At 37.2% G+C, this 27,429-nt stretch overlaps 1 protein-coding gene across 1 annotated transcript in view; it reads right to left on the bottom strand.

The window, feature by feature from the left end:
* AQR (aquarius intron-binding spliceosomal factor) overlaps nucleotides 1-27,429 on the bottom strand; it is a 48,898-nt gene that overhangs the window by 8,013 nt on the left and 13,456 nt on the right. The window contains exons 12-30 of the mRNA XM_063398835.1: nucleotides 27,012-27,125; nucleotides 26,121-26,224; nucleotides 25,514-25,616; nucleotides 24,366-24,486; nucleotides 21,348-21,489; nucleotides 20,447-20,625; nucleotides 18,488-18,655; nucleotides 17,885-18,054; nucleotides 13,587-13,828; nucleotides 11,921-12,064; nucleotides 11,351-11,420; nucleotides 10,928-11,038; nucleotides 9,169-9,278; nucleotides 7,767-7,902; nucleotides 5,857-6,066; nucleotides 5,053-5,190; nucleotides 4,142-4,213; nucleotides 2,595-2,782; nucleotides 1,567-1,738 (exon numbers count right to left, since the gene is read on the bottom strand). Of these exons, the coding sequence (XP_063254905.1) occupies nucleotides 1,567-1,738; nucleotides 2,595-2,782; nucleotides 4,142-4,213; nucleotides 5,053-5,190; nucleotides 5,857-6,066; nucleotides 7,767-7,902; nucleotides 9,169-9,278; nucleotides 10,928-11,038; nucleotides 11,351-11,420; nucleotides 11,921-12,064; nucleotides 13,587-13,828; nucleotides 17,885-18,054; nucleotides 18,488-18,655; nucleotides 20,447-20,625; nucleotides 21,348-21,489; nucleotides 24,366-24,486; nucleotides 25,514-25,616; nucleotides 26,121-26,224; nucleotides 27,012-27,125 (2,694 nt within the window). The remainder of the gene's footprint in view (nucleotides 1-1,566; nucleotides 1,739-2,594; nucleotides 2,783-4,141; nucleotides 4,214-5,052; nucleotides 5,191-5,856; nucleotides 6,067-7,766; nucleotides 7,903-9,168; nucleotides 9,279-10,927; nucleotides 11,039-11,350; nucleotides 11,421-11,920; nucleotides 12,065-13,586; nucleotides 13,829-17,884; nucleotides 18,055-18,487; nucleotides 18,656-20,446; nucleotides 20,626-21,347; nucleotides 21,490-24,365; nucleotides 24,487-25,513; nucleotides 25,617-26,120; nucleotides 26,225-27,011; nucleotides 27,126-27,429) is intronic.

The raw sequence follows: 27,429 nt of genomic DNA, 5'->3' as shown, positions 1-27,429 counted from the left end.
AAGGAATTTTATCCCCACTTGGCATATGTTTGAATAGGCTGGACATATCAGCCTCATTTATTTTTTCTTACTAAGTGGGCTCTGCATTACTTGGAAAATGCAGTTGCCAGGCATATCAAACACCTGTGGGTGTAAAGCTATTCTACAAATTTTAATCCCCTTTAACTCTGGAAAGAAAAGTCCAAATTCACAAAGAGAAATAATACATGACAGCAATCTGTAATCTCATGAAAATCCATGAAAGCCACCAACATACTCTGCTAAATATCATTCAATTATCAAGATCACAAAAAAAAATTAATGGTAGAAGTATTAGAAGAGTGTTTACATGAGAGTATTGATATAATGAGAAGTGTGTTCTGTGCCCTCATGTTAGTGTTCTTAAACTTCTCTAGCCAAAGAGTGGTCTAAAGCTGTGCTCACACTCTCCATTATCAGGCACTCCTTTCAGTTGTTTGTGTTCCACTGGACAACTTTTTACGACTTGTGTGTTACAGTCTCAAAAACAAATTCAAAATAATCTCTCCAAACAATCCTGTCCTTAATGGGATAAAGTGGATTATGATTTATCATTGCTTTCTTCTCTAGCAGCACCCTAACTTGTATTGAAAAAGTACTGAGAAGAACCCAAGCAAAAACTACAAATACAGTTCATATCTTTTTAAAAATACAGATTTACATAAGTCTCACTGATCTTCAGAGGAAAAACTGAATGTGAATATTACCATCAAAAAGTATACTGTTTGCTTTCCATAAAATGAAACAAAATATAAGGTGTTAATTCCCTGTTTTAAACTCCTTAACTTGCACATCGCTCCAGCTCTAGCTTTTCCAAAGCCCAAGTTTGCTATTTTAGGCACCATAATTCATTTTGTCGGTTTTTAAAACAAGAAAAATAAAAGGACTGAAAATATAAGTATCTCATTACAAGTGTAAAATGTTTTCCTAATTTAAGAGAAATACATAGAGACTGTTGTTGATGGCTTAATTTCAAAATTTAGTTGAGTTTGAAAACTTAGTTGAGAAACTCCAAGATTAAGGTTTTTTGATAATTTACTTCATCTTTAACATCTCTATGCCTCTTATGTATATTATTACTGTTTTATTCTTTTATGAATGGGCATTTTAGCATTCCTACATATAGATCAAATCAACCCAGTGACTCTTCAAACTCAGGTATGAGCTACCAAGCAAACTTCAATTCTTTGTGTTCAGGGGAAGTGCTACTGTTTATTTCACTATCATGGCAGTACAGCTGAATTACAATGGACTGTAATTTGCCTTAGCTCAAAATGACATTTTGTAATGAATTACAAGAAGTCTCATCCTTCCCATAACAATGAGAAAACAGATACCAAAGTCTTTCATTGAGCAAAAGCCCCAACGTAACGTTTTCCTTTTCAACATTCAAAACTCATCAAAAGGAGGAAAAAAATCATATACATGACTCAATTATCTGAGAACATGAACTGAATGTCAGTTTACTGTGTTGGATAGCCTGTCTTCATTGCAGATCTAACAAGCCCTATAGAGGTTAATAAGTTACACATGTAGTATTTCCCTTACCTGATAGAAGTAAGGATTGGGTTCAGACTCTCCTACACCATTGAAGTCTTCCACGTTTATAAGCTGGAAGTCATACAAAAAGCCAGCATTGGCCGTTCTGAACTCTGGCAGAAGCTGCACGTGAGGCAGGTTACCCAGGTTCTTGTAGCGCCAGTTGTAGAGGTTGCACAAACTGCTCAAAACCACACAGACACAAACCACAAAGAGTTACTGCAGCCTCCTTAACTCATTCAAAACAGTTCAGATGCATACAAGATTAGTGCCTCTACATTTTATGCCTAAAATAAAGATTTAAAACTAAACTTAGAGTAACAAGACTTTATATGGAGTAATTTTCTCTTATTTGGCTTTATTTTTCCTTCTCAACCTGACACTACAAATATACAATTTACACAATCAATAAATTTGTGAAACGACAAATATATATATAAAAAAGAGAAGCTATTACCCTACAGATTGACAGTATCTCTATATATTCTGTGATTCTGTGATCTCATTTAATATAAAAGAGGCTTTATGCTCTTGTGTGGACAACCTGGATGTGCCCAATCTCTGGATGCATCTCTCCTTGAAATACTACAGAAAAGCACCCTTTTACAGACTTTAAGGGAATTATTATACATTCAGTGCTTAATAAATCAGGTCTTTATTTAACTTTGAATATACTAAATGTTAGTTTAGAAAAGAAAGCTTCTGCACAATCTCATTTGTAAAAAAACCCTAAACACTTAGGATTATTACATACCTTTCAATATCATTTTCATTAAAGTACTCATGCAACAGCAGAGTATTACTATATAAAAATGCCAATGAAGAAATTAATCTTATTGTATTTCAGATTAGTAAATTCAGAGAAGTAAAATCTGTCCTCCCAGTCCAAGCTAAAATTAATGAACAAAACAAATAAATTCCAGCTTTGCAAACTCCTGTCCTAACAACAAAAAACAGTTTCTGTAACTGTATGTGCCCTTCTCTCCTCTTTAATCTGTTATTTTCTTACAAGATAGACAAAGGATTTTCTGTCCTACCTTGCTCTTGCTCTTCCTTGTGCATCCAAATCAACAGTTGGCACTCCAATTCGAACAAACCGTGTAAAAAGAGACTGTTCCATGTTGGAGTATTTTTGAAAAGCCATGTTCTTAATGACTGGTGGCAACTGATGGTGGTCACCAATCATAATCCACCGCTTCAAACGACTGAATCCATCCTGGGGGTTCTGGAATTGAGGAATTACAATATTGCAACTATTACAATAAAAACAAGGCACTCAAAACACATTAAGAGTCAGATTGTCTGCCTCTGTCTATGTCTTCAACATTTGTTTATAAGCTACACTGAACTGCATCCTTTGAAAGACTACTAGCTTCCATCCAATCAGAGAGTAGATTTGTAAATAAAGTCTCTTTTCTTATAAAACAAGTACCTTTATCTACTACAATTAGTAGAGAAATAGCAGAATAAGTATTAGATTATATTGCTTTAAAAGTCAAAAACCCCTGATTACTACACAGTAGTAGTAGTTACCCCAGAACTGTCCTTTGAATTTTATTCTTTGGATTCTGAATATGAAGTGTCTAAAACAGTCAGATGTCTGAGGCAAAACTGAACCTGCCTTTAAGTGTCTCTGTAGTTCATCTGCTTCATCTGTTTACTTCTGTAATTCTCAAATAGCCTCTTCCATGACCAGGATGTGCCCCTAACTAATTCCCATCTTGGCTCTTGGACTGAATGCTCCTCACAATTAGTATCCTGTGGTAATTCCCTTTCCACATGGGATCACTATTTGAGAGAGAATGTAAAGTTCCTTCTCCTGCCACTTGAAGTGGAAGAGCTCTGAAGCTGTTTCTGATCAGACAGCAAGGAAAGAAAACTGATCTCTGCACTGTCCAATTCTTCAAGCCTGAAAAAGCCTTAGTAAGAAAGTAATAGGATGGAAATTATTTTTATTGGCAAGAAAAAAACCCCACAAAACCCTCAAACTTTCTTTTTTTCACCTGCACCCAGAAGTTTCTGCTTTGGAGACAACCAAGCATTTTATATAGTTTTTCTGTACATATCAGCCATTTTAATCTTGGACAGAGAGCAACCCACCCCCAAGTTCTCTTTTTAAAAATTTCTCACAGAATTACAAGTGAAGAAATCAAGTGCTGATAAGTCTGGAAGGCTAGATCCTTAGGCTTTGTTAAAATAAAAACCCACGTAATTTTCAAGGACTATTTGGATGCCTCACATAAATGAGCTCATGGAATATCCCCCAGAATATGCCTCCATGGTGACATGGTCTACTCTAATTACACAAACTCTTCCGTTTCTGCATTTCTCACATACACCTATCTTACCCCACCTGCCAGATGCATCTGGTTATTCAATGCTCATTTAAAAGTTTGGAGAAAACGAAAGTAAGATGCTTACTTCACTGAATAAAGTAATTTCATAATCAGTGTGAAAGTTCTTACTAGCAAGTATCAGTTCTGGGTTACTTTCTGCACATGATATTTTTCATTTTAATATTCAATATTGTTCAAGAACACAAAGTCATATTTATCTTGAAATATTTTTATGTCTCAAGTCTAACCTGCAACAGGAGAGGTATAAAGGTTTCTATCTCCAGAATCTGAGCAGACTCTTCCATTAAGATGTTGTCATACTGAGAAAAAAAAAGTAAAGAGATGTCCATAAACATAATAACACAAATGAACATATTTATTCAGCCTACCAAAAGAAAGCATCTATTACTACTTCAGATTTTGCTGGGTGGGACAGTTACAGCAGGACTTCACTTTATTGGCAAAATATCAGTATCACCAAATAGATGAAGTCCTATTACATCAATGGCAGATCTCTCTGTACCAGTCAGGGCTTAACCCTAGAAGGAATCCATGACTGAATTACACTCCATGCTTCCTATATGCCATAACCACAAAAGAAAAGCTTTGTGCAGTAGAGCAAGCTAATTTGGTATCACTGCACTGAAGCTGAGTCGATATTTGATCCAATACAGTACATGATCAAAGAAAAATAATACTGAAAGAGTTACTGGTGGCTGGCTTTTGTCAGTTTAGTTTACTACAGTAAATAAATAGTTATCTCTGCAGAGTGAATAAAGCATCGCATCATAGTTCTTTTTCCTCAAATTGTTAATTTTTTAGGTAAACAAAGCTGTAAAGGCCATATTTTTCCAAACAGTTCTGCCTCAATTTTATTAATCCTATCATTGTTGTTTATCATGTAACTGACTTTTTAAAAAATGCAATATTAAGCATTTTTTGTATATACAGTAACTTAAAAGTGATTTTATTTTTTACTTACAGTAGTTATATTTTTCTTCAGTAAAATTAAAAAAACAAAACACACAGATAAAAAAATGCAACTCTAAATAATCTAGCTGCCTAGATTTGGGCAGATAAAAAGATTCATATGGGTGGGGAATAGGGGAGACCCAATACCAAAATCTAGCAGTACAGTAACACCAGTGTAATCATTTACTTTGAAACCTAATTCAACCAGGTCACGTCGTTTCAGAGCAGCATGAGTGCAAGTCATGGCAATGATTTTTGCTTCTTTCACCAACAGGTATTTGGACCTATCCAGGCCACTGCGGAGAAGTTCAAATGCTCTGAATTCCTATGGATGACAAAAGAAAAATGTTGAAAGTCAGAATATGAAAAAATATCACTTATAAAATTAATCCACTCAAACTATGTGGCCACCTTCTTAACATAATTAAACAAGAAGGTTCCGAGGGTATGTACTGTTAACAATACTATCTGAATAATTTGTTGTGGTTTCCAGGTTTAACATATTTTGAAAAATAATCTTGAAAAAACCTATCAAAGAATTCTTCCAACCTGCATGTACATATAAATTTGCAAACAAATATTCAAATAATTCTGAGGGACCCTCTCAGAATCCCCCCAAGTATTTTTTTATTACATCTTCTTGTTTCCTACTTTACTGCATCATAACATCAAAGCAAATTCAGTAGTCAAAAGACCATTACTGCTAACATAATCAAATGATGCAAAAAATCACCTTTACCCTAACTTTTACTAGCCTCTTAAGTAATTCTGGCAAAACCAGAAGACAATCTGTTACTTTTAGACCCTTTTCCCTTTTGTGTAACATACCTATATTACTCAAAGGTGGAAATTTTCACCTTGCAAGGTAATGAAGTTGCCTAGACATGTGTATTTTTCCTAGGATGTAGGGAAAATGAGAATTTTGGAATTGTGTGAAGTTTTTTTACAGGATTAGCCAGTTTCACTTGCCTTTAACAGTTACATGTCTTACCTCAAGCTGAGTGAATATTTTCTTAATATGTCTAAAACACCCTTCAGCAATTTCCATGTCTTCTTCATATGATTTGCCTTTGAAAACTGGTTGAGGAGCATTTGCAAAATACTGGTGAAAAGGAAAAAAACTGGAGACATCTGCAACATCTGGCGATTTTCCACCTTTAACTTTCACTTTACTGATATACTCTTCCCAACGAGACATTACCTATGACAAAGTAAAGTGGGTTTATACCATAAGGTTTTCAGCAATGTGTAGGCTTGCAGCATTGCATAAGAAGAATTATCACAGAAGTAAGGTATGTCTTAGGTAGCACTTGACCTTGTGTCAGGATGACATTCTTGAAGTTTTGGTGGGTTGAGCTTGGCTGGCTGCCAGACTCCAAAAGAGTTTCCCTCACTCCCCCTCTTTCAACAGGACAGTGGGAGAAAGTAAGATGGAAAAGCTTATGGGTTGAGGTAAAGACAGGGAGATTGCTTAGCAAGTAGCATCACAGGCACAGGCAAAACAGGGAAAATTACTTTCATTTATTGTGAATTAAAAACAGTAAGATGGTGAGCAATAAAGATAAAACCAAAAGCACCTTTCTTCTCCCCTCCCTCTTTCTTCCCAGGCTTAATTCATTGTCAACTTTTTTCATCTCCTCCCCACCCTGAGCAGTACAGAAATAATGGTGCTGTCATTCAAGTTCACAACACCACATGTCTGCCACCCCTTCCTACTCACACTTCTTCCCTGCTCCAGCATGGGACTTCAACAGGCTGTCTCTTCCTTCAGGATGTACCCACCTGCTGAGCCTGGGGTACTCCATGGGCTGCAGTTCAGGTATGCACTCTCCACAGCCTCCCCATTGGCTGCAGGTGGAAAACCTGCTTTACCATGGCTGTCTCCACAAGCTATGGGGAAGCTGTGCTCTGATGCCTGGAGCTCCTCCTGTCCCTTCATCTTCTTCTGACCTGGGTGTATGGGGTGTTCCTCACACACCCCCCCTCTCTGCCCTCAGCTGCTGCTGGTTTTTGACCTCTTCTCAAAGAGGTTTTCACAGAGACACCACCAGTGTCACTGTGGGTTCAGCTTTGTTCAGCAGTGCATCTGCTGGAGCTGGCTGTGTCCAGCACAGGGTAGCCCCTGGCCTCTTCTCAGAGGTCATTCCTACAGCCATCTGCTACCCAAACCTTGCTACATAAATCCCATACAGAAGTAAACTTCTTTATCATCTCTGCTTAGACTACTTTGCTTTAAATACCAAGTGGGATTCATTTAGGAAGACACTGAACCAGATGACCTCTAAGCAGTGCTCCTCGCACTCATCAACATCTAATATCCATTTAATGCTAAGGTCCACACTAAAGCTAGCCCAGAGTAACTTCTGTAAAAACACACACAATATGTATGTAAGTACCACTCTGTAAGTCTTTACCACTCTCTAAGTCTCTTTACGCAACACTAATTGCAAATGTAGACCATATCACTGAAAAGCACATGGAGAAGAAATGAGAGATGTGCAACATACCATTTTGTACACTGTACATTTCATTTCACGTTAGCATTTGATACTATGAAAGCCACCTATCAGGACCATCAAGTAGCTGCTCTAATGCTTGTCCAAAATATAAAGCAGCCCACAGATTTTCCTATCTGAAGGAGAAGCTTCAGGTTAGAATCTTTGCCAGCATGCATGAAGGGCAGCAATGACTTGGTGAGTCAGCAGGCAGGATTTAAAACAATAGCAACACAAGCAAGTCATGCTGCAGTTTTAACTTTAGCTGCTACTGTATTGTGAATCACCAAGCAAAAAGCTTTTTGCTTTTACTCTCAACTCAGAAAAATTCACTGCAAGTTTTACAAAGTGTTTCATAATGTATTTAGGTCATACAGTCTCTCTGCAGAAGTATTTCAGTCCTTACTTGGTATAAGAAAAAGTGGCCAGCTGTTTCACAAGTGTAAGAAACATCTCCTGGGACTCCAAGACTCTCTTGTAATCGCCCAACTTCTCGTAGAAGCTCAAGTCTTCGAGCCAGCACATAATTAACTCTTCCATACCTAAAAAATGGATTACATTTAATTATTATTAAAGTCAAAATAGTATCTAAGTATCACGAGAGATCACAAAAAACCCCAGCACCCTGCCAAAAAACCCCCACAACCCTGTTCCAAAACCTAAGAATTTTCTACGTGCTGACTATTTCTACCAGTTGAGCCTTAACAATTCACAGAGCCAAGCTTATGAGAAATAAAGTTCTCACAGTACTGCAGCCCACCTTCAAATATATTCCTCAACCTTTACCTCTCCCCCTTGAACTGCCAGAACCCATATAGCAGAAATATCCCACAGGTCTGGAGTTACCTGGACAAAGTGTGAAAATAGGCATTGTAGTGTCTTAAAGAAAACTCCTTTTAATGATCACTACAGTTCAAGGAATGTATTAAACTATGGATACTACTAAAAAAATATCTGCTATGCCATCATTTCAGTTTTTGGCTATCAAATTTCTGGAATCATTTGACTATGTCAAAGCATTCAAGTTAAAAGAAAAAAATCGCAAGGTACTTATTTTGCTAAATACTGAACTATGTATATGTGGGTAGCTTCTAGTGACTATATATAATTTTTACTACAGCTTTTGAAGTGGAAGTATTGCTATGATAATCCAGTACTGGACAGTTCAGATATTTCCAGTGCACGACCATTATACCCTGCTTACATTTATGAATGTGTGTAATCCTACTGACGTCAATTGGACTAACGCATGACAAACATACAAATATTTAGAAGAACAGGTTCTTAAGTCTTTGTACTGATACAGAGTTGATAGCTTTCCTTATGTATGTATACTTCAAAATGCATTATCAATGAAATAAGCAACTTTGAGGTTAAGGAGTACCTGAAGAATTCAAAGCAGAAAGTTTAATTTCATGTTAATTAATGCAAAAATCACCATGATATCACATTTGTACAAAAGAACTGTAACTCCAAGAATCTGTCCTATTATTCTAATTTCTCTCACAGATTAATTGTACAAAAGGTATAAGGGTCCAAAAAATTTAATTATCTATTATTCAAGCAGTTGAGTTTGTGAACAAGCAACTGACTGATTCTGCCTTTAGGTGCTCAAGGGAGCACAGCTTCTGTACAGAATAAGGACTAAAATTACTGAAAAATAGTGCACTCTGCTTTACTGGGATTCAATAATATGAGAAGGGTAAAACTTATCCAACACAGCTCCTTTGCACGGGAGGTAGAGTGGATTCAACAGAGACATCTTGCTGCCATGTTTATACAAGTGAGTTTAACATCTCCTTTCTCACCTGCTGAAATCTTTCTCTGTCTCTAATTCCTCTTCTCCGTGACCCAGACGCAGAAGGTGACGCTCATCAATGTCTAGAGCCATGATTTTTTCGAACAGCTGGTTCAAAGCCTAAAGATTGACAAGAACAGCAGAAAAGGTAGCTTTTAGAAGTTCAGAGGCTCTTTCAGGGAAAACTGAGGAATTACTTTTAAGTAAAGTAGGAGATTATGCCTATTTTAGTATAAGTGGAAGGAAAAACAAACAATAGTTTATTCTAACAAAAGAAAGTTAATACTGAAACTCCTAATCTTGAGAAGGAAATTAGCCTACTAACACCCTTTTATTTGCACACTTTATATAACAATTACATTTGATTTCACAATTTTAAAATTTAATTCTATACCACAGTTAACGTAGTTGATAAAGCTATCAATTTACAAAACTGTCGCATAAACAGCAGTTTTTGTATGATGACATTAAACAATTTCACTTTTACTGTACATTAGAGAAGTATTTTCTCCTCAACGGACATGTTCTCAACCCCTTCTCCCAGCTTTAACCTGTCACTCTCCTGCAACCCACTGCAGACTGGCCTGTATTATTCCAAGCTGTAACTCCTCACCAAAACAATACCCCCTCACCCATTCTTTGATCTTACTTTGATGAAAAGTTATGAAATGTTGAGTTAAAGTAACTCATAACTGAGATGTGACAGACTAATCAGGCAGACCAGGAAACAGCTGACCCTGGTTTCCAAACAAATCATTCCAAATCAGATGCAGATTTAATAATCATAGAACATTCTGAGTTGGAAGGGACCTACAAGGATCACTAAGTCCAACTCTTGGCCTTGCATGGGACACCCCAAGAGTCACACCATGTACCTGAGAGCATTTTCCAAATGCTTCTTGAGCTCTGTCAGCTGGTGCTGTGACCCCTTCCCTAGGGACCCTGTTCCAGTGACCAACTTCTTCCTCTGGGGGAAGAACATTTTCCTAATATCCAACCTGACTCAACTTCAGGCCGTTCCCTCAGGTCTTGTCTCTGTACACCACAGAGCAGAAATACCTGCCCCTCCTCTTCCCCTCAGTTGAAGACTACAATGAGGTCTCCCCTCAGTCTCCTCCAGGCTGAACAGACCAGGTGACCTCAGCTGCTCCTCAAGGTCCTGCAGCATCTTTGCTGCCCTCCTTCCAACACTCTCTAACAGCTCCATGTTTCTTGCATATTGTGGTGCCCGAAACTGCACACGAGACTCAAAGTGAGGCTGCACCAGTCTGACTCCAGAGGGAAAATTAAGAGTAAGATGCTTAAAAACTTAACATCATCATCATTTTTTATTTATTTATTTATTTATTTTAATATGCCTGAGAATTAGCAGTTAGACTCCATCTCTTATGAACGGGAAGCAAATATTCAGCTGAAGAGGGCTTTCCTTAGGAGCATAAAGCACAGAACAACCAGTGCCTGAGAAAGCTAGCCAAAATCTGGCATGCGTGCAATGTATGTGCAACTATAAGAAGCAAGCAGAGACTTTTTCAAAATATTTTCTTATTTTTGACCTCCAACCAATTAAACTTCAGATAAATAGTTTAGAACTACACACCTGAAATTCAAAAATTGAATTTCACATTATGAAACTGGCAAAAGTGCACACAAGCTGACTCAAGTTTCCATTGCTAGGAGACAAATGCGATTCCCAAACTACTGATCTCAATACCTACTGTTCTTCTACATTGTAATTACAGGAAAATTCCACACATGGTTGACACTTTTACCTGATTAGAGTGGGTAACTATTAGAGTTCGTTGTTCTGGGAAATTATGATAAAGATTGGATATTATCTGGACTGCTACATCAGTTTTTCCAGTACCAGGTGGACCCACTACCTAAAATCAAACACAGACACACAAAAACAAAACCAAACAAAAATCAATACACAGTTTATCAGAATACTTCACAATAAAAAAGCAGAGTCAGCTGGGGAAGAAAAAACCCAGAACAATGTCACAAGACACTGACATTACACACTGCCTCCTGGCTTTGGTGAACTTTCAGACCAAATATAACATATTTTAAAAGACTCCTTCATCCTTCAGACTATTTTGGCAGATTCCTGGGGCATTACCAGTATTTCAACGAATGTATGTAAGGCCAGAATGAAATAAATAAGAGCATGGAATCCTTAAAAACATTCTTACCATAGTTAGTCCAGGCTGCATTCCTGCACGGATGGCTTCAATCTGAGTATGGGTAAATTGAATAGTATTGCTGTAACAATGCAAAACAAGATCAGATAATTGATAGATTTTGCCAACAGTTCTGATAAAAGCCATTGTTTTAGTAAGTTTTATTGCAATTAACTTTTAATATCTTTCCCAATCTACACACTTGCAAACTTTTGCACAAATTAAATCTGCATTACAAATATCTTTTTTATAAATATAACAGTCTCATAATTTCTAAGCAAGCAGTAAATCACACTGTCCATGTGACAACAAACTCATTCCATCTAAAAGACTGTTTGTCTTTAGTCACTATTTGCAGAGGATGTTGTAAAACTATTTAGGTATTACTTTCCTAATATTCAAACTCCTGAGACAAAAAAACACTGAAGACAAGATTTCTCACTGCTCTTCAATGGACTTTTTTAACAGATGAGGGACAATAGAATATTTTGATTTAAATGTAAAACAAACTACTCTCATTTCTGAAAATGAACTGTTATGCCTGTGCTACTATTTGAAAATAAGATCCCATCCACTTTTTACCGTTTTGGTTGATTATATGGATATGGTCCCCTGTTTGGAATAACATGAGGCTCTACAGTCAGTGTTTTAGCTTCTTCAGGGTTTTCTTCATTTCCATCTTCTTTTCTTTTCGTTCCTTTACCTGCCTTCATTGGGAAAGTTATCCTGTAACACATAATTTAAGGTTACAGTTAAACATGCTCACTATGACACAGACTGTCTAAGAAGATGATAGAGAAAGATTTTTTTTCTCACCATTAAGACAAACTTTCATACAACAGGGAAACAAGTGCTGCAAATGACAAAGTTTTAAGGAGAATAAAGAAAAGAAGTGACAAACTGATGAAGCTGATTAAACAAAAAAAGTATGTCAAGAGTACTCGCTTCATAACTAGAAAAGCCAGGAGTAGTGCTGAGACCCAGCTGGGAAAACACTGAGGACAAGAAGTTCGTAAGTGAAAGTGGAATGGACAAGAGAAAAGTTATCATAGAACATAAGCTGTGTCAGTGTTCCAATAGATGAAGTTTTTATCCTCCCATTTCAAAATTTTTATAGCCTTCTGTATAAATTAGCAAGCTTCTCTAATTCAGGAACAAATCACAGGTGAAGGAATCCCAATGCCTATCCAAATATCTCAAGACAAAAATGCAGATACCTATAACAGTAATAATTTCTTACAGGACAAATATAGCAGTAGGAAAAGCAACAGTGCTTCATAAAGAGCAGAATCTCTCTTAATATAGGAACTGAAACTGAACAATAGGTCATTGAGGAAAATTGTGTGAGATCTTTTCCTGATACCTTCTGACTATTTTTATATCATTATATAGTGTTAGTGCCTTCTCCATACGAATTCTCCATGCAGTGTTTCCCAAAAAACTTAAAACAATCTCCCTGCTTTTCAAGACTCAATTCAGCCATGATAAAAGCTGACTGGTGCACAGGAAAGGCACCTTTTCTCTCCACAGATTTATTCCTTCACAAGAAAAAGATATAGTTTCTTCAGCTGATGGAACTGTTCTCCAGTACTATGCACTGCAAATCTCAGTTGTCAAAACTCAACAAAGTGCACCAGGAGGGACAGAATTGTCTAGTCTAAAAATGCTGGACAATAGCACCACTGAAACAAAATGAGTAAATCTCATTTAGCTGCCAAGAAGGTAGGCGTCATATTTCAGAAATCATTTCTAAAAATAAGCAATATGGGATTTCAGACTTAATCCTTTGTGTTGATTGGATAGTGTTCCCAAAAGCTCAAATTTTAACTGACATTGAAATTGCTGTTCTTAGCTTGTTCTACTGAGACAACAAGACATTGTTTGCTTGTTGTAAGGGAACTTTTAATTAAAATTCTCTAGGCTGATCTTGAGAAGGCTATATACCATATGCAGAAGATAGTATTATGTGTCTTGATTCTATCTCACACATTTTTTCCATATATTCCTTAGGCTGATCTACAAGCAATGCCCTGATGAATTTTTGTACAGAACAGAACAGAAGCTGTCGTAACAGACAGGGTCTAACTGTTGTACTCTTAACTCTACCATGTAACTATCTAAATCTTAACATATCTCCATTTTTTCTTGAAAGAAAGAGCATCTCCCTTCAACCCCTGAACATAACTCCACCTGAAAACACATTTCAGCAAGAATAGCAGACCAGAAGTACTTGAAATACTGAGATCACCTGAAGGGGGGTACATGCAGATCTGGATTGTCAACAGTGACTTTAACATTGTACCCAGGAAAGCTAGCTTTTAAGTGATCAATGGAGAGGAAAGTGTCATTAAAATCCAGAGTTGCGATCTGATTTGGCATTTTTGAATAGTGTGCACTACTTGGGTCTCCATATCCAAGAATGATGTCGTGGAGCCAGTCAGGAACCACACAATCTGTGTTCATCAAATTCCTAATAGTCTCCAGAAGAGCCTGTAAATAAGAAAAACCAGAAAAAATAGGATTGAAGAGACTGACTTTTACAAAGTAAAAATCATACTGAATTTCAATCAAATCTGCTTTAAGATAATAGAATGTAACCCTTTAATTGACAATGTTTGGTTAGATTGAGTCAATATATAGACAGTGTACATATGCACAAAACACTAGTATCAAAGCACAGAATTCTGAAACTAGAAGCTAGTAAAGAAGACCATAATCATCTGTAAAGTTTTCATTCCAGAACACTCACAATAGGGGAAAAGCACATAGAACATCTTCATGCAGTTTAATGTTTCCTCTTACATGCCTACAAATTTCACCCCTGAAGTCAGCTTAAGCTTCTCTTCAAGCATTTGCTCTTCACCCACATATTAATTTATCTAACATCTGTGGTTACCTAAGTTGTTTTTCCTTTCCCCTCCTGTGAAAACACCAATGTCCAGACCCTAGACTTGCACAGAGGGTGTGCTTTCTAACTAAGAGGTAGCTGAACTTTAGCCTTCCTGTTAAAGGCCTACTTTAGTGGCTAGTCTTGAAGAACCATCTCACTTTAAAGTCGGCATTTGGACACCATGTATCTGCGCCTCAGCAGCAGCAAGAACACAGGATACCAGACCTGCACTGATTTCCAGATCCTCTGACTTCCTGTGCCAGCAAACGTGGATACAAATGAATGGCAAACACACTGCATCAGCCACCCACATCAGAATATAATACAGAACCTCCAAATCTTGTAAAAGAGTAGTCAGTCAAATCAAAGTACAGAATTTTATTCTGATAGTCTACATTTACATATCCATCTCCAAAGGGTAGGATTTTCTTTTCTTGCTTGTGTTGTATCACTCAAAGAGTCGACGTGATCACCATCCCTGCTCAGTCAACCTCTGTGAAGGTCCTGATTCTTCCCCACTACTCAGCATGGGTGAGACCACACCTGGAGTGCAGTGTCCAGTGCTGGGCTCCTCAGGACAAGAGACACAGACATACTGGAATGAGTCCAGCAAAGAGCCACCAAGATGAAGGGATTGGAGAATCTGCTGTATGAGAAGCTGAGAGAGCTGGGGATTGGTTAGCCTCAGGAATATAAACCTCAAGGAACACTGGAGAATTTGATTGATTTGTATTAAAAAATCGTAAGGTCAATGGAATGAGAGTCCACTCAGTAGTGCCCTGTGAAAGGACAAGGGGCAATGGATGCAAATTGAGATACGGGAAATTTCACCTAAATACACCAAAACATTTTTACTGTAGTGGTAATGCGACATAGGAACAGGTTGTCTAGACTGGTTACGTAGTCTCCATCACTGGACATAGCCAATTACAACTGCACAAAGTCACAAGAACTCGAGCAACTTGCTCTAGCTGACTTGCCTTAAATAGGCCTTGGACTAAATCATCTCCAAAGGTCCCTCTAACCTCAACCATTCTCTGAATCTGTTCCTTCCAATCACAGTCATGCTGTGGATTCTGACAGACCTGTCAAGCTACCAAGTTGGGGGCACCATAGCACTTCTAAAGCCTGGACGTCCTGCAATACTTCAAAGATATATGGATGGAGAAGTCCCTTATGAATTAAGAATATTACATTCCTGTTGCAAAAATAGAACAAGTACTTCTGGCTCAAACATATATTAAGCAAAGCATAATATGTTTGTGCTAAGAAAAGCATAAAGAAATCAGACAATGTCACATTTCAGGTAGTATTTCTAAACCTACTGATCAGTTTCTAAGAGGAAGCAAGAAATATGTTCCCAATAGCTAATGTGCTGCTTCTACATCACAAAAACTTTGCTTCAGCTTTTTAAAAACTAGTTTCTATGCATGTAAAAATAGTAAGACATTCTTATAAGAACTAACACTGCTGACCAATTGCAGTGACACAGGGATGTCACCTCCAGCAAACACATCATATCTGCACTTTCTCTGCTGTCTCATCTGCTTAATTTACAAGGACTGCACAAGAGTTCTCTTGTCTTCTCTCCTACAAGCTCAGCTTTAAACTTCAAGCTGCCTTCTATCTGCTGCACACACTGTCTACACTAGTCATATAGCACCAACTTCTTTCTTTTCTCTACTTGAAGTTAGAAAGGTTTGCAAACGACATGGAATGCATGCACCTAAACTGGTAACAATATGATAAATGTGGAATTACCTTAGATTGTCTTGAAAAATGAATGTATGATACTTTAGTAAATGCCACCACAGAATGGCTTGCATTGGGATTTGCCTGTAAATTAGCTGCAAGAACACAGTACAAATGTGAAAGCTACACTCATGTTTAACAGCAATGCTGACCAAACTTAAGCATTCACTGCAGAACTTTCCCTCTCACTACACAGAAGTTCATATACATGTGAATGAAAAAACATGTCAACATGCTTGTACACTAGGAGGCTTTGGCAGAGAGCATTTGTATTTATAATGTGAAAGGAACCTACCACAGACACACAACATAAACAATCAGTTCTGTTGGTTCTTTTGAATGTATTTATAAAGGACTCTCTATGAAGTACTTTCAGTATACCAACCCAGAGGTGGATGGCACCACAATGGTCTATGCAGGCTGCAAGCTACTGCTTCACCAGAGGTATACTGCTAGACACAGAAAGAAAAAAGAGTCCAAGTCTTCCTGCCTACCTCTTTATCCATTTACACAGAACTTGCTACAGAATTCTTTAAAATGAAAATCACGTCAATTATGCAGTGCATGACTTTATGGCACCAAAAGAAATGTAGTTTTTCATTCATGTTGCATTTTCATAATGGAAAACTTAAGGAACATTAACGATTCAAAGGTCTAAAAAGCAAAGAAACTGAGTAAGAAATATTTTTAGGTGCACAAAATTATGCACCCTCACAGTGAAAAAGGCCAACAGCACCTTGTGCTACAGTATAAATTTGCCCAGCAGGTCAAGAGAAGTGGCTCCTTCCTTTCTGCTCAGCACTGTTGAGGCTGAATCATATAGTGGTTTTGGCTGAAATGATCTTTAAAGCTCATCTAGTCCATCCCCTCTGCAATGAGCAGGGCCATTTGCAACCAGACCAGGTTTCTCAGATCCCTGTCCAACCTGACCTTGAAAATTTCCATTGATGGGGCATCTACCACCTCTCTGGGCAATCTGTTTCAGCATTTCACCACCCTCATATTTCTGTCTTATATCTGGTCTGCATCTACCATCTTTTAGTTTATAAACATTACCCCTTGTATTGTCACTATTAGAAAGTTTGTCCTCCTCTTTCTTATAAGCCCTCTTAATGAAAGTGTGCAGTCAGATCTCCCTGAAATCTTCTCTTCTCCAGACTAATCTACTCCAACCATCTCAGGCTTTCCCCATAGGAGAGGTGCTCCATCCCTCTGATCATCTTCCTGTCATTCCTCTGGACTTGCTCCAATAGGTCCTTCTCGTGTTGGGGAGCCCTCAGCTGGATGCAGCACTCCAGGTGAGGTCTTCCCAGAGCAGAGCAGAGGGGAAGAAGCATCTCCTGTGACCTGCTGGCCACCCTGCTTTTGACACAGACCAGGACGCAGCTGGATTTCTGGACTGAGTGCACACTGCTGGCTCATATCAAGCTGATCATCCACCAGTACCTCCAAGTGCTTCCCAGGAGGGCTGCTCTTGATCTGGCACACTCCAATGGCCAGGAAAAAATTGATCCAGTGACTGTCCCAAACTGGTTCCTTCGATTCTCACATTTTGACTGGTTACTCCTTTTCTTATAGTTCACTATTACATTAGGTAACAAAAACATTCCACATACTCCCTTATCCCAAAAGTCCCTATCTGTAGGCTTCCTGTTAGAAGACTGGAATTATAAACTAATGTTTTATATATACTCAAGCAAAGTAGCAGTGTTCTGATTTTCAGTGTGAGAGTTAACTGCAGGGAAAAGTTATCACCAAGTGACACACTCTAGCTTACTGCAGAGACAGCCTAAACTTTGCCAACTAAAAAAGCCTAACGATATGCATCTAAAATAAAAAAGTCTCAGTTCTGACAGCATATTCAGACATACTCTTAGCTAAGAGCTAAGAGCCAAGTACCTTACCTTGAAATTGTTTTCTTTAGGTTTTCTTCTCATTATTATATTAAATGTCTCATAGACATCTTCTGCTCCATTTTGGATTGTATTGGTCATATCCTGCTGATACTGGTTTGGGTCCAGAAATACTCTGTATGTTCTACAATCACCTTTAAGTCTTGGTTTTGGTTCAGGTCCTGCTCATAATGAAAGAGCAAGGTTAGAATTTGACTCACTGCTAAAAGCAAATTATCATTCAAGTAAGTGATCCATAATTGTTCCTCAAATGAAATTTAGACAAATTTATATGATGAAATTAATTCCTGCATAGCAATAGAAACATTTTCATTGCATTATTCTAACAGTTTTTGAATAGATTTTACTCCTTAACCCAACATACTGGATTTATTTAACTAATGTAGCTACATCAGATTTTACCAGAGGAAAGCAGTTAACCTTTCTCAGGCTGCTCATGGAATTGGTTTGTTTTTTTCCAAGTACATAACTAATACATAACTAATTCAATGAGCATTCCTTAAAAGAGAGGAAAATTATCAATTAGGCTGTTAAAAATAAAAAAAATAGAGAAAAAAAAGATGAATCTTTTGAACAAGTTTTGGTGTACCCCACCTTCTTCAATAACACGGCCCTTCTCGTCCAACATGCCCTGAATTTCGCAGCCCCTGACGTACACCAGGCCGGTCTGCTCCACGAAGGGCTGCCGCCTGTCGAACTTGGTGCCGTACGGCTGCAGGGGCCGCACCGTGATCAGGAAGCAGACGTCGTGCTTACGCAGACCTGCTCCCCAAAGGAACAGGCAGTCATTGCACTGAATGGCAACTTCCTTAGCAATTCCTTACCATACATATGAAAGAATGCACCAGAACTGCTTAAAATTCACTAAAATCCCACCTCTATAGAGTACATTTTGTTTTACTTCAAAATATGCCTTGAACTTAAAGAATACAAAAGCATAGGCCACTGTGATATAATAGATATACAAAGTAGAAGTCAAATGCTTTTTCCATAAGAACAAAGAATTTCAAGATTATTCTTCTCCCAGTAATCTTACTCCAGTTACACAACCTAGTTATTTTCCACCATCTCTAAAGAAGTGTGGCATTAATCCCTTATTCTCACTGCCTCCCTCTGGACAAACCTCCAATTCCCTTTTTTCTTTTTTTTTACAGCAATGCCTGGAACTAAACTAAACTAAACTAAATTAAGTTACTTTAGTTATCTGTTTAACAGAGTAAAATGTCACTTAACCAAGTTACTTGATTACTGTTTCATTCCAGTTTACAAATTCCAATATAAATTGAGGTATTTTCTTTTTCCCTCAGCACTTACACAGTGTTCACTTGTGAGCCATGATGACCTCCAATCTTTCCATTCTGCAGAGGTACTGCCTGATAAGTTATTGTCCCAACATGTATTTGTACAGTGACTTGTTCTTGCTTAATACTCATCCCTGCTGAACTACATCCTACTTTTAAAATGCTGCTTTTCCAATTCACTAACATAATTCTAAACATTCAACCTTCTCTCCAGTATACCTCCAGAGTTTCTGAGACCTAAGACACCTTCAAATTTCAGAAAACATACTGTATTTTTCATGAGACAAATAATTCCTCACTAAGCATCAGATATTACTCTACAGAAGGCAGCTTCATCAAGACCCTGTTACATCAGGGACTAATTCATGAATTCTCATCTCAATTTTGCTTTAGTTAAAACACGATTTTTTATGTATCAGAGTATTCTATAAATACTAGAATACTATTTTAGTACTTAAAAAGCGAGGTGGACCACTACATAGATACCTTCAGTATAGTGAATTCTCTGCCACCCTCCTAGATTTTCTACTTTAACAGAAATCTACAATCCCAAATTGGTATCTGCTCATTTATCACACAGCCCAGCTCTAGCATCTGTGCTACGTGACCTGTAATCACAGCTCCAGCACATTTATCGGGTTTCTCTAACAAAAGAGAAAGGAGTGACATTTACTGATAATACAAGTGCATGCGTCTATGTCACTTTCTAACATGGTCAATTGAAGTTCAAATCCCCAAGCAAAAGAAGTGTCCCCTGTGGATACTTGTAAGAAACTGTATTTGATACAGTCAGCACTTGGTAACATTCAGACATACTGAAAACTACTGAAATGTACTGGTCTGAATTAAATAAAAATCTGTCCCCTCCACTTGTGTATGAGACAGATATCACATTGCCCATACTTTTCAATCTGACAGTTTTAGCATACACATTATTTTAAAATGCTAAGTTAACTTTCCACAGTCCCTGTAAAGGACAGCATTTTACAGTGGTCACTAAATGACATCAGTCTGAAGTAATAAACATTCTGTTCCCAATGAACGCCTAAGAACTTTAATTATTGCAAACTTCACTTCATGAAAATATAAACTTCCTAAACTTGGAATTTGAGTACCTGACTTCTAAACAGTGTATTGATAACTCTGTATAATGGTTTAAAACTTCTTCTTACACATAAGAATATCTTATTATAAAATAAGTATTTTGATGAGCACCTATTTTGAGCACTTTATTTCAAAGCATGTTAAGTACCTTCCCACTCATCTTTGATGTTATCTCGGACATTCAAATTAATTGTAACATCTGCTCTCACTCGCATGGGCCAGTTTTCACCAATGTTGGGCTTGGCCACCTCCACCACTGTGAAAGAGACAATGGGCTGTGCCATCCTAGCCCATCCACCAAAGACCACACCTCCATATTCTGATAACCTAAGGAATAAACCCCAAAGTTTTGTTAGTCATTAGCTAAAACCAGATTCAATTCTTTTTTAAACTATGAAAAAAATTACCACACAGTAATTTTTAAGACAAAAGTAGAATTCTTAACTTTATGTGCTACTGAATTAGATTCATGGAATCCTTCATTTTAGAATCAAAGCATAACATGAACTGACTTATATTTCAAAAAACAAAGGCAACTTATGCCAGCATTATACAAAAAACCTCACAGAGACAGAAGATAAGGTAAGAAGAAAGGTAAGAAAAAGCAACTACTGAGTATAAAAGATATCACACCAAATAAACCCTTTAAATCAAAAGAGGATTAAAATGCGCCAGATGGTAAATTCAAGAATACTCAATAACATCTCCCCCAAACAGAGGAGTTTATGACGTTTGCATATTTTGAAATGTCAGCCAAGGCTTAGTACTCATGGAAAATTAACTCATCCATGTCAACACAACAAAAGCTGTTTGTTAGCATCCAACATATTGCCTTTAACATACTTACATATCTACAAACCCCTAAAATATCAACCCTTGGGATGGCAACACCTTATGGCAGGAGTAAGTATAAACCACAGCACGTATGCAATAATTTTAAATGCATTTGTTACTATGTAGTTAACATACACACAGTATCAGTTTTTGATTTTTAAATACAGTTTGATTAGATGTGAATTGGCTGGTTTGCACCAGTTAATAAATATTACCATGGTTTCATCCTACTGACACTATCCTCGATGTCCTGTCTGATCTCATAGGTAGACTCCAGGCGGAAAAGATTGAAGTTCCTCAGCAGGTAGTCATGGAGAGTCAGAAACTGCAGATTCAGCTTGGGGAGTGCAAGACAGCCTAAGGGTTTATGGGTAGAAGGAAAGAGGTATTTGAAGGATAAATAAAAAAATGATGAATTAATACACTGTTTCTGTGAACTCATACATACATACATACACACTTTACTGTACTACTGCCATAGCTGTTATCCTTGGAGATTCTAAAAACCCTTTTTCTCAATACACACCTCTAACAGGCATGTATTTTTCAGGTTCTCTCTAAAAGAACCTGCACAGGATTGAAGGAATTTTCATCCTTCTAGCAGTAATACAGTGAACTACTTAAATATTAAATCCATCAATGTATTCAGACTATAACAAAACTGAGTTTAGAAAAATCAAATGCACAGGAAAATAATGGTCTTTGGAAATGCAACAATTAAGTTAGCATTAAATAATGATAAAAAAGGCTCATAAATTAATAAAAACCATGCAACATCTGACAATTCCCCTATTCCCATGCTTTATGTTTATTAGATGCCAAGAAAACCATTAATGTAGAAAAAAGCTTTATTTCAAGAAATCAAATTTTAACACACATCTCTTAAGCTTCTGTTACTGGTTTGTTTTTTAAGTGAGAATTAAAAACACAGGAAGATTTGATCCTACTACAGAAGGAGTATTAGAACTCCTAGACAGGTCCTAAAGCATCTTCCATTGTTTTAGGATAGTCTTAGATGCAAATTTTCCATAATTAAAATTCCTGTAAGTTACTCATCTAACTACTGAACCACTGTTCCAGTTTGATACCTATGTTTAAGACCTGTGACAGCATCTTGTTTTTGAAACTTGCAATATCATTGTTGAAACCTTTCTCTGGTATAGGTACTGTGTATTGAATTTCATATGCACTGAGATACAACAGCACTGAAGAAAGGCAGGAGAACACAGTAATTTCTATTGTGGAAAGCCTGCTGGTGATAAAACACTTTAACACATTTCCCAACACCAAGTCAGAAACTCTGTCCTATAAAGCTAGTCATATGCACAGGGCAAGGTGTGAAGCAACACCTCTTTAAGGCTGCACAGTATTCATTAGAGAGATGAATACTCTCTTCACTCTTCTTCCCCCATTTTTCCCTCTTTCAGTCTTCTTCCCTAATTTTCTAAGAGGAAATAGAAACAATACTCCTAACATTCTTGAGTTAAATTACTCTTACATAAATTTTAGACCAAACTTATTTAGTTACTTTAAAGAACACACAAAAAAAACCCTTAAAAGACCAAAAAACCAACACTGTCCTGTTTGAAACCACGACAGCAGTATACACAAAGATGAAAAAGAGAAAGTGTAAACTAAACTAAGAGAAACAAAATAGAAAAAAATACTTGTAAGAGTCTTGACAGCAAAAGAAATCCTTCACAACAGCACCACCAATACCATAATTCCAAAAGCATTAACCACAAGAGGAAATGTTTACACTAGCAACCAGTGTTACTTAACAAAATTACATTTCTTCATTAACAGAATTTCTTTAATGCATTATTAAAAAGTCACAATGATAAGCTGCTTTCTTCTCCTGCCCCCACCTTCCCTCCCTAAATGTAACCCATCCTACCATTAATATATTTGGCTAATCAAACATAACCACATAGCACAAAGAGGTCAACCTCCCATCCCCAAGGATGAATTACAGTAGAGCCGCCCTGACCTGCATTTAAGAACCTGAATGTTTCAGAGCAGTGTAACAACCAATGTGCTGTTCACCGAAACAAAGAAGCAAATTAAAAAGAAGACTTGGTTTATATAATAATTTCCTAGAAATTACAGCAATCTCCTTGGTTCAATTTTTTTTTCCTTTATTTTGTTTTGGGGTTTTTTTGGGGAAAGAGGGGCAGTCACTTTTTTGTTGCCTTTTTTTTTTTTTTTAATATCATCATCATAAGAATCTGAATCAGCTTTTACCAAACTGCATCATACTAAATAAAGATACTTTTTTCCCTCTTTTGTGGCAGATCTCTAGATGACATTAGTATCCCACTTTGTTGAGAAAAAGATCCTTTGTTCCCTATAACCCTGCCTATCTAAAAGGGGTCATCTTTCTTCTCATTAATACTTGTTTACAGAGAATTTATCCAAAAAGACTAATCTATGCTAAGGAGCTGAACTTACAGCTTATACCTATGTTAAAAAAACCCCATTAAATCAAAACTACATGGAGAAGGTACGGAATACTGGCTGTTAAAATCCAAACCCAACTTTATACTAGTCTTTGAAGAGATATATTGTTATCTGAAACTGTCACATTCCAAATTAAATTTTTGACATTTCTAATAAAATTTCTCATGATCTACACTAAAACAACAGTTTTTAAAAGCAGCTAAACAAAAATACATGGCCTGTCTATTGCAAGCCTTAAAATTACAGGGTTCTTGTCTGCAATACTGGCAGTTTGCTTCCTTGATCTTGAGCACATTTGGTTCTCAAAGTAGTCACACTTCAGAGACTACATGTACTTCTACCTTGAAATAGAAGTAAGATAAGTAGTGCTAATTTTCCCCCATTACCACTTCCCTCCCCTTTTTAGAAAGGCTTTCTTGAACATACTTCAGCACAAATCATAGACAACAGCTTTTCTGTTACTGTTTCCAACCTTTTCCACCTTACCTGTGCCTCAGCCGGTTGTACAGCACATCTCTTATCCAGAAGCAAATAAACACCTTTGTGTAAAAACAGATTTTTCTTTAAACCCACTATATATTTGCTAACAATTTAATCTCAAGAGTTTCTGATTCATAACTGAAAAAAACCCCTGATCTTTCTCTAAGATACTGGAAGATGTCAGAGTACCACGTGTAAGTTTCTTGGACAGAATAAACATAACACATCAGAACTCCTTTTTTAGGGGCAGCATCTACTGCTCTGTTCAGCATTTACTGAACTACCAACCATACCTTCTCCAGAGTAATATTCAGTTGGTACAATATTTTCATCCCAAATAATCTTCTCTGTGGGATAGAGAGGCATCTGGTTGAGTTGCTGAATTTGAGATATTCGTCGCTCATGACGGGAAACCTAAAGAAAGAAAGCATTTCAAACCTAAGTCAAAAAGGAACAATAAAGACACTTTTGAAGCACAGACAATAATTCATAAGGTGGTCACTTGCATTTTCTCCATCAGTATTTTTCTAATTAAATATTTTAATATAATAAATGCGCACAGTGACATCAGAAGATGAACAAACATGTAGTCCAACTGTTGGTCATTGTACTAGAATCAAACAATTATTTGGCTATTTAGCAGACCAAAAATGGCATAACAGAAATGAAAATACTCAGTCAAGGCTCAGCAGCGAATCAACTTCAAATAAAACTTGTCTTATTTTCCATTAAAAATATGGTCAGTACCTACCTAACCCTGCTCATTCGGTAACACTTAGTCTTTACTTCCTCTTTGGGACACCAAAAAATCTATCAAATACCATAAAATGTTATCTGAACAACTATCTCTCCATGGCATCCACAGGCATCAAATCATTACCCTTGAACCTCAGAAAACTACATGAACAATTTTTTTAAGAAATCAAGGGCCACAAAACAAACTTATGAAAGAGATTAAAAAAACCCCAAACAGCTATGCTATTCTAATACTGTTATCAGATTAGAAGCCCACAGTAATATTGGTAGACCTTGAATATCCAAACAACCATGATGTGCGTCAAACAGTATTTCAAACTGGTATGAGGCCCAAATAGGTACTGAATACCTAGATCTACTTTAGCAGATTTTTTTGCTTTTAAACAAGACAAAAACTTTATCAGAAGAACTCAAAACCATTTCCAAGACTGCCCTCACTGACCTAAAAAACAATACTTTAGTTTCTCATGGAAACTATATTTATGAATAAGCATTTTCAAACATGTAACTGATACGGTTTTAAACTCCATCTTAACTTCCCAATTACTGCTACAACACTGCTGTGGTTCACAGGTGGTTCACAAAGCCTTCTAAATGACTACTTTATTGCCGTGTAGCTGCTGGATGTAGCTATGCCTTGAGTTTTCAACAGAAGAAGTGCAAGCAGCACCAAGCACGTCCGTACCAGCAATTCCAGCAGAAATTCCTTCTCGTGGCTCGTGTCCTCCCCCTCGGCCAGCGGCGGCAGCAGGCACAGGTACGACGCCACCTGGTGGAGAACGTTGGAGCTGCACAGCGAAAGGAAAAAAAAGCCTCTGTCACATTGAAACCGGAGAGACGGCGCTGGTGCAGCTGCTTTTTCCTTAAAGAAAATTGCAACTGGCTGATTCGACCAGAAATAAACAATTACGGGTCAGACTTTGAAGTGAAGTTTGTGTATAAGGTGTGAGCTGAACCTCTCACCTACAACAAACATGGCAAGGGGTGGGTATTTTTTATTGTTTCAAGACCTGCCATGGAACTAAACAACAAAGCACACACTGCCTTTCTCAAAATACATACTGCTAACCTTTTACTCACAGCATTTACAATATAGTACAGTTAATACAGTGGCATGCTTTCATGATTTCTGTTGTAGTACTTCTACAGAAGAGACTTAAAAACTAAAAAACCTGAACAAGTTAAGAGCATGGTTATGCACATGAGAAATCAGAAGGAAAAAAAGGCTGGAAATTTGTTAAATTTAATCACACTGAGAACCCAAGAATTTCAATTTCAATTTGATAACTTACCTAAGAGGTCCAAACAACTTCACCAGTGCATCACGAGTATCTACTGCAGCTACATTTGAGAGTGCAAAGTCATATAACTCTGGGAAATGTGCAAATGCTGCTCTCTGCAAAAGATCCACGCATGAAAACTGGATAAGCATATCAATGAAACAATTTAATAACAGTTTAAATACTTAGGAAAAAAGCATAGCTTCTTCTGGTTCATAACATGAACCACTCTATGGACCTTAATAGGTTGAAATACAAACCAGATTAAATTTCCATTTTTCTTAACACAATGTATTTGTTACTACTCTACTTCTGACACAGTATCTTTCTTATACACATTTCTATCAGCTTTTGTTGTCATTAAAATAAAACATAAGGAAGCAGATATGTAGCTTTGCAGGCAACTAAGAAAAGTTAGGAACAAGTTTAACTTAACTATGCTTCCTTGAATTGTTCTGTTAAATCTGATGGGAACAATTCTAAAATGTCTGTGTGAATTTACTTTGTCTCTTTTGTACAAGGGACAAGTAGGCACAGCAGGCACAAGTGCACACTGATCTTGAGGAAATGCTGCCACCTACTGCATCACCACAGGGCCCGACAGCATTCTGCTTCCCCTTCTCAACAGACTTAACAGAAACAGTTCATTTTGGTACCGGAAGGTCCAAAACGCTGATGTTTTGCTAGGGCATATTATTTAGTCATAGTCACATGCATCATACTGAAGCATTATATGTCTTCAATATGGTACAAGCAGTCAAGCTAGAGCTATTCCTGTAACTCAACAGGGAACATAAGGGTTTTGATTTGGGAAATAACCCCATGCCTATTCCAGAGGCTAATTAGACTAGAACAGTAAAACCAAATCCTCTGTCTCTCGAAAGCACTTCATGCTGTGCTTACCTGTAAAGAAGTAATTCTGTCATAGTGAATTGTAGTCATCTCATTCTCTGTCAAAGCATTTCCAGTCTGATCATTGATTTCAAAGCCAGTGTAGAATTTGAGCATATCTAAAAGCTGAGACATCATCAATATAAATTAGTGAATTAACAGTAAAAGACACTGTGCTACAAAGCAAACCACAATTTAAGAGGACAAATGCACAACCAAGAACTCTTCAAAACTCTAGAAGAACTGGACTAAGGAGTGGTATCTAAATTCTATACTTGGCTGATGCACAAAATAGTTTTTGTTATGTATCTCACCTGCAAGCCATCAAAATTCCAGTATTATGCATAAGGAACAGAGTTTCTTGATATACTAGGCCATGAAACTGAAATAGATCACAGTAAGGTCATCCTACGACAGGCTATCATTGAAC

Source organism: Prinia subflava, chromosome 5, assembly GCF_021018805.1.
Source record: "Prinia subflava isolate CZ2003 ecotype Zambia chromosome 5, Cam_Psub_1.2, whole genome shotgun sequence".
Lineage (NCBI taxonomy): Eukaryota > Metazoa > Chordata > Aves > Passeriformes > Cisticolidae > Prinia > Prinia subflava.
Note: the sequence above shows the minus strand (reverse complement) of the source record. Positions and strands in the feature narration are given on the sequence as shown.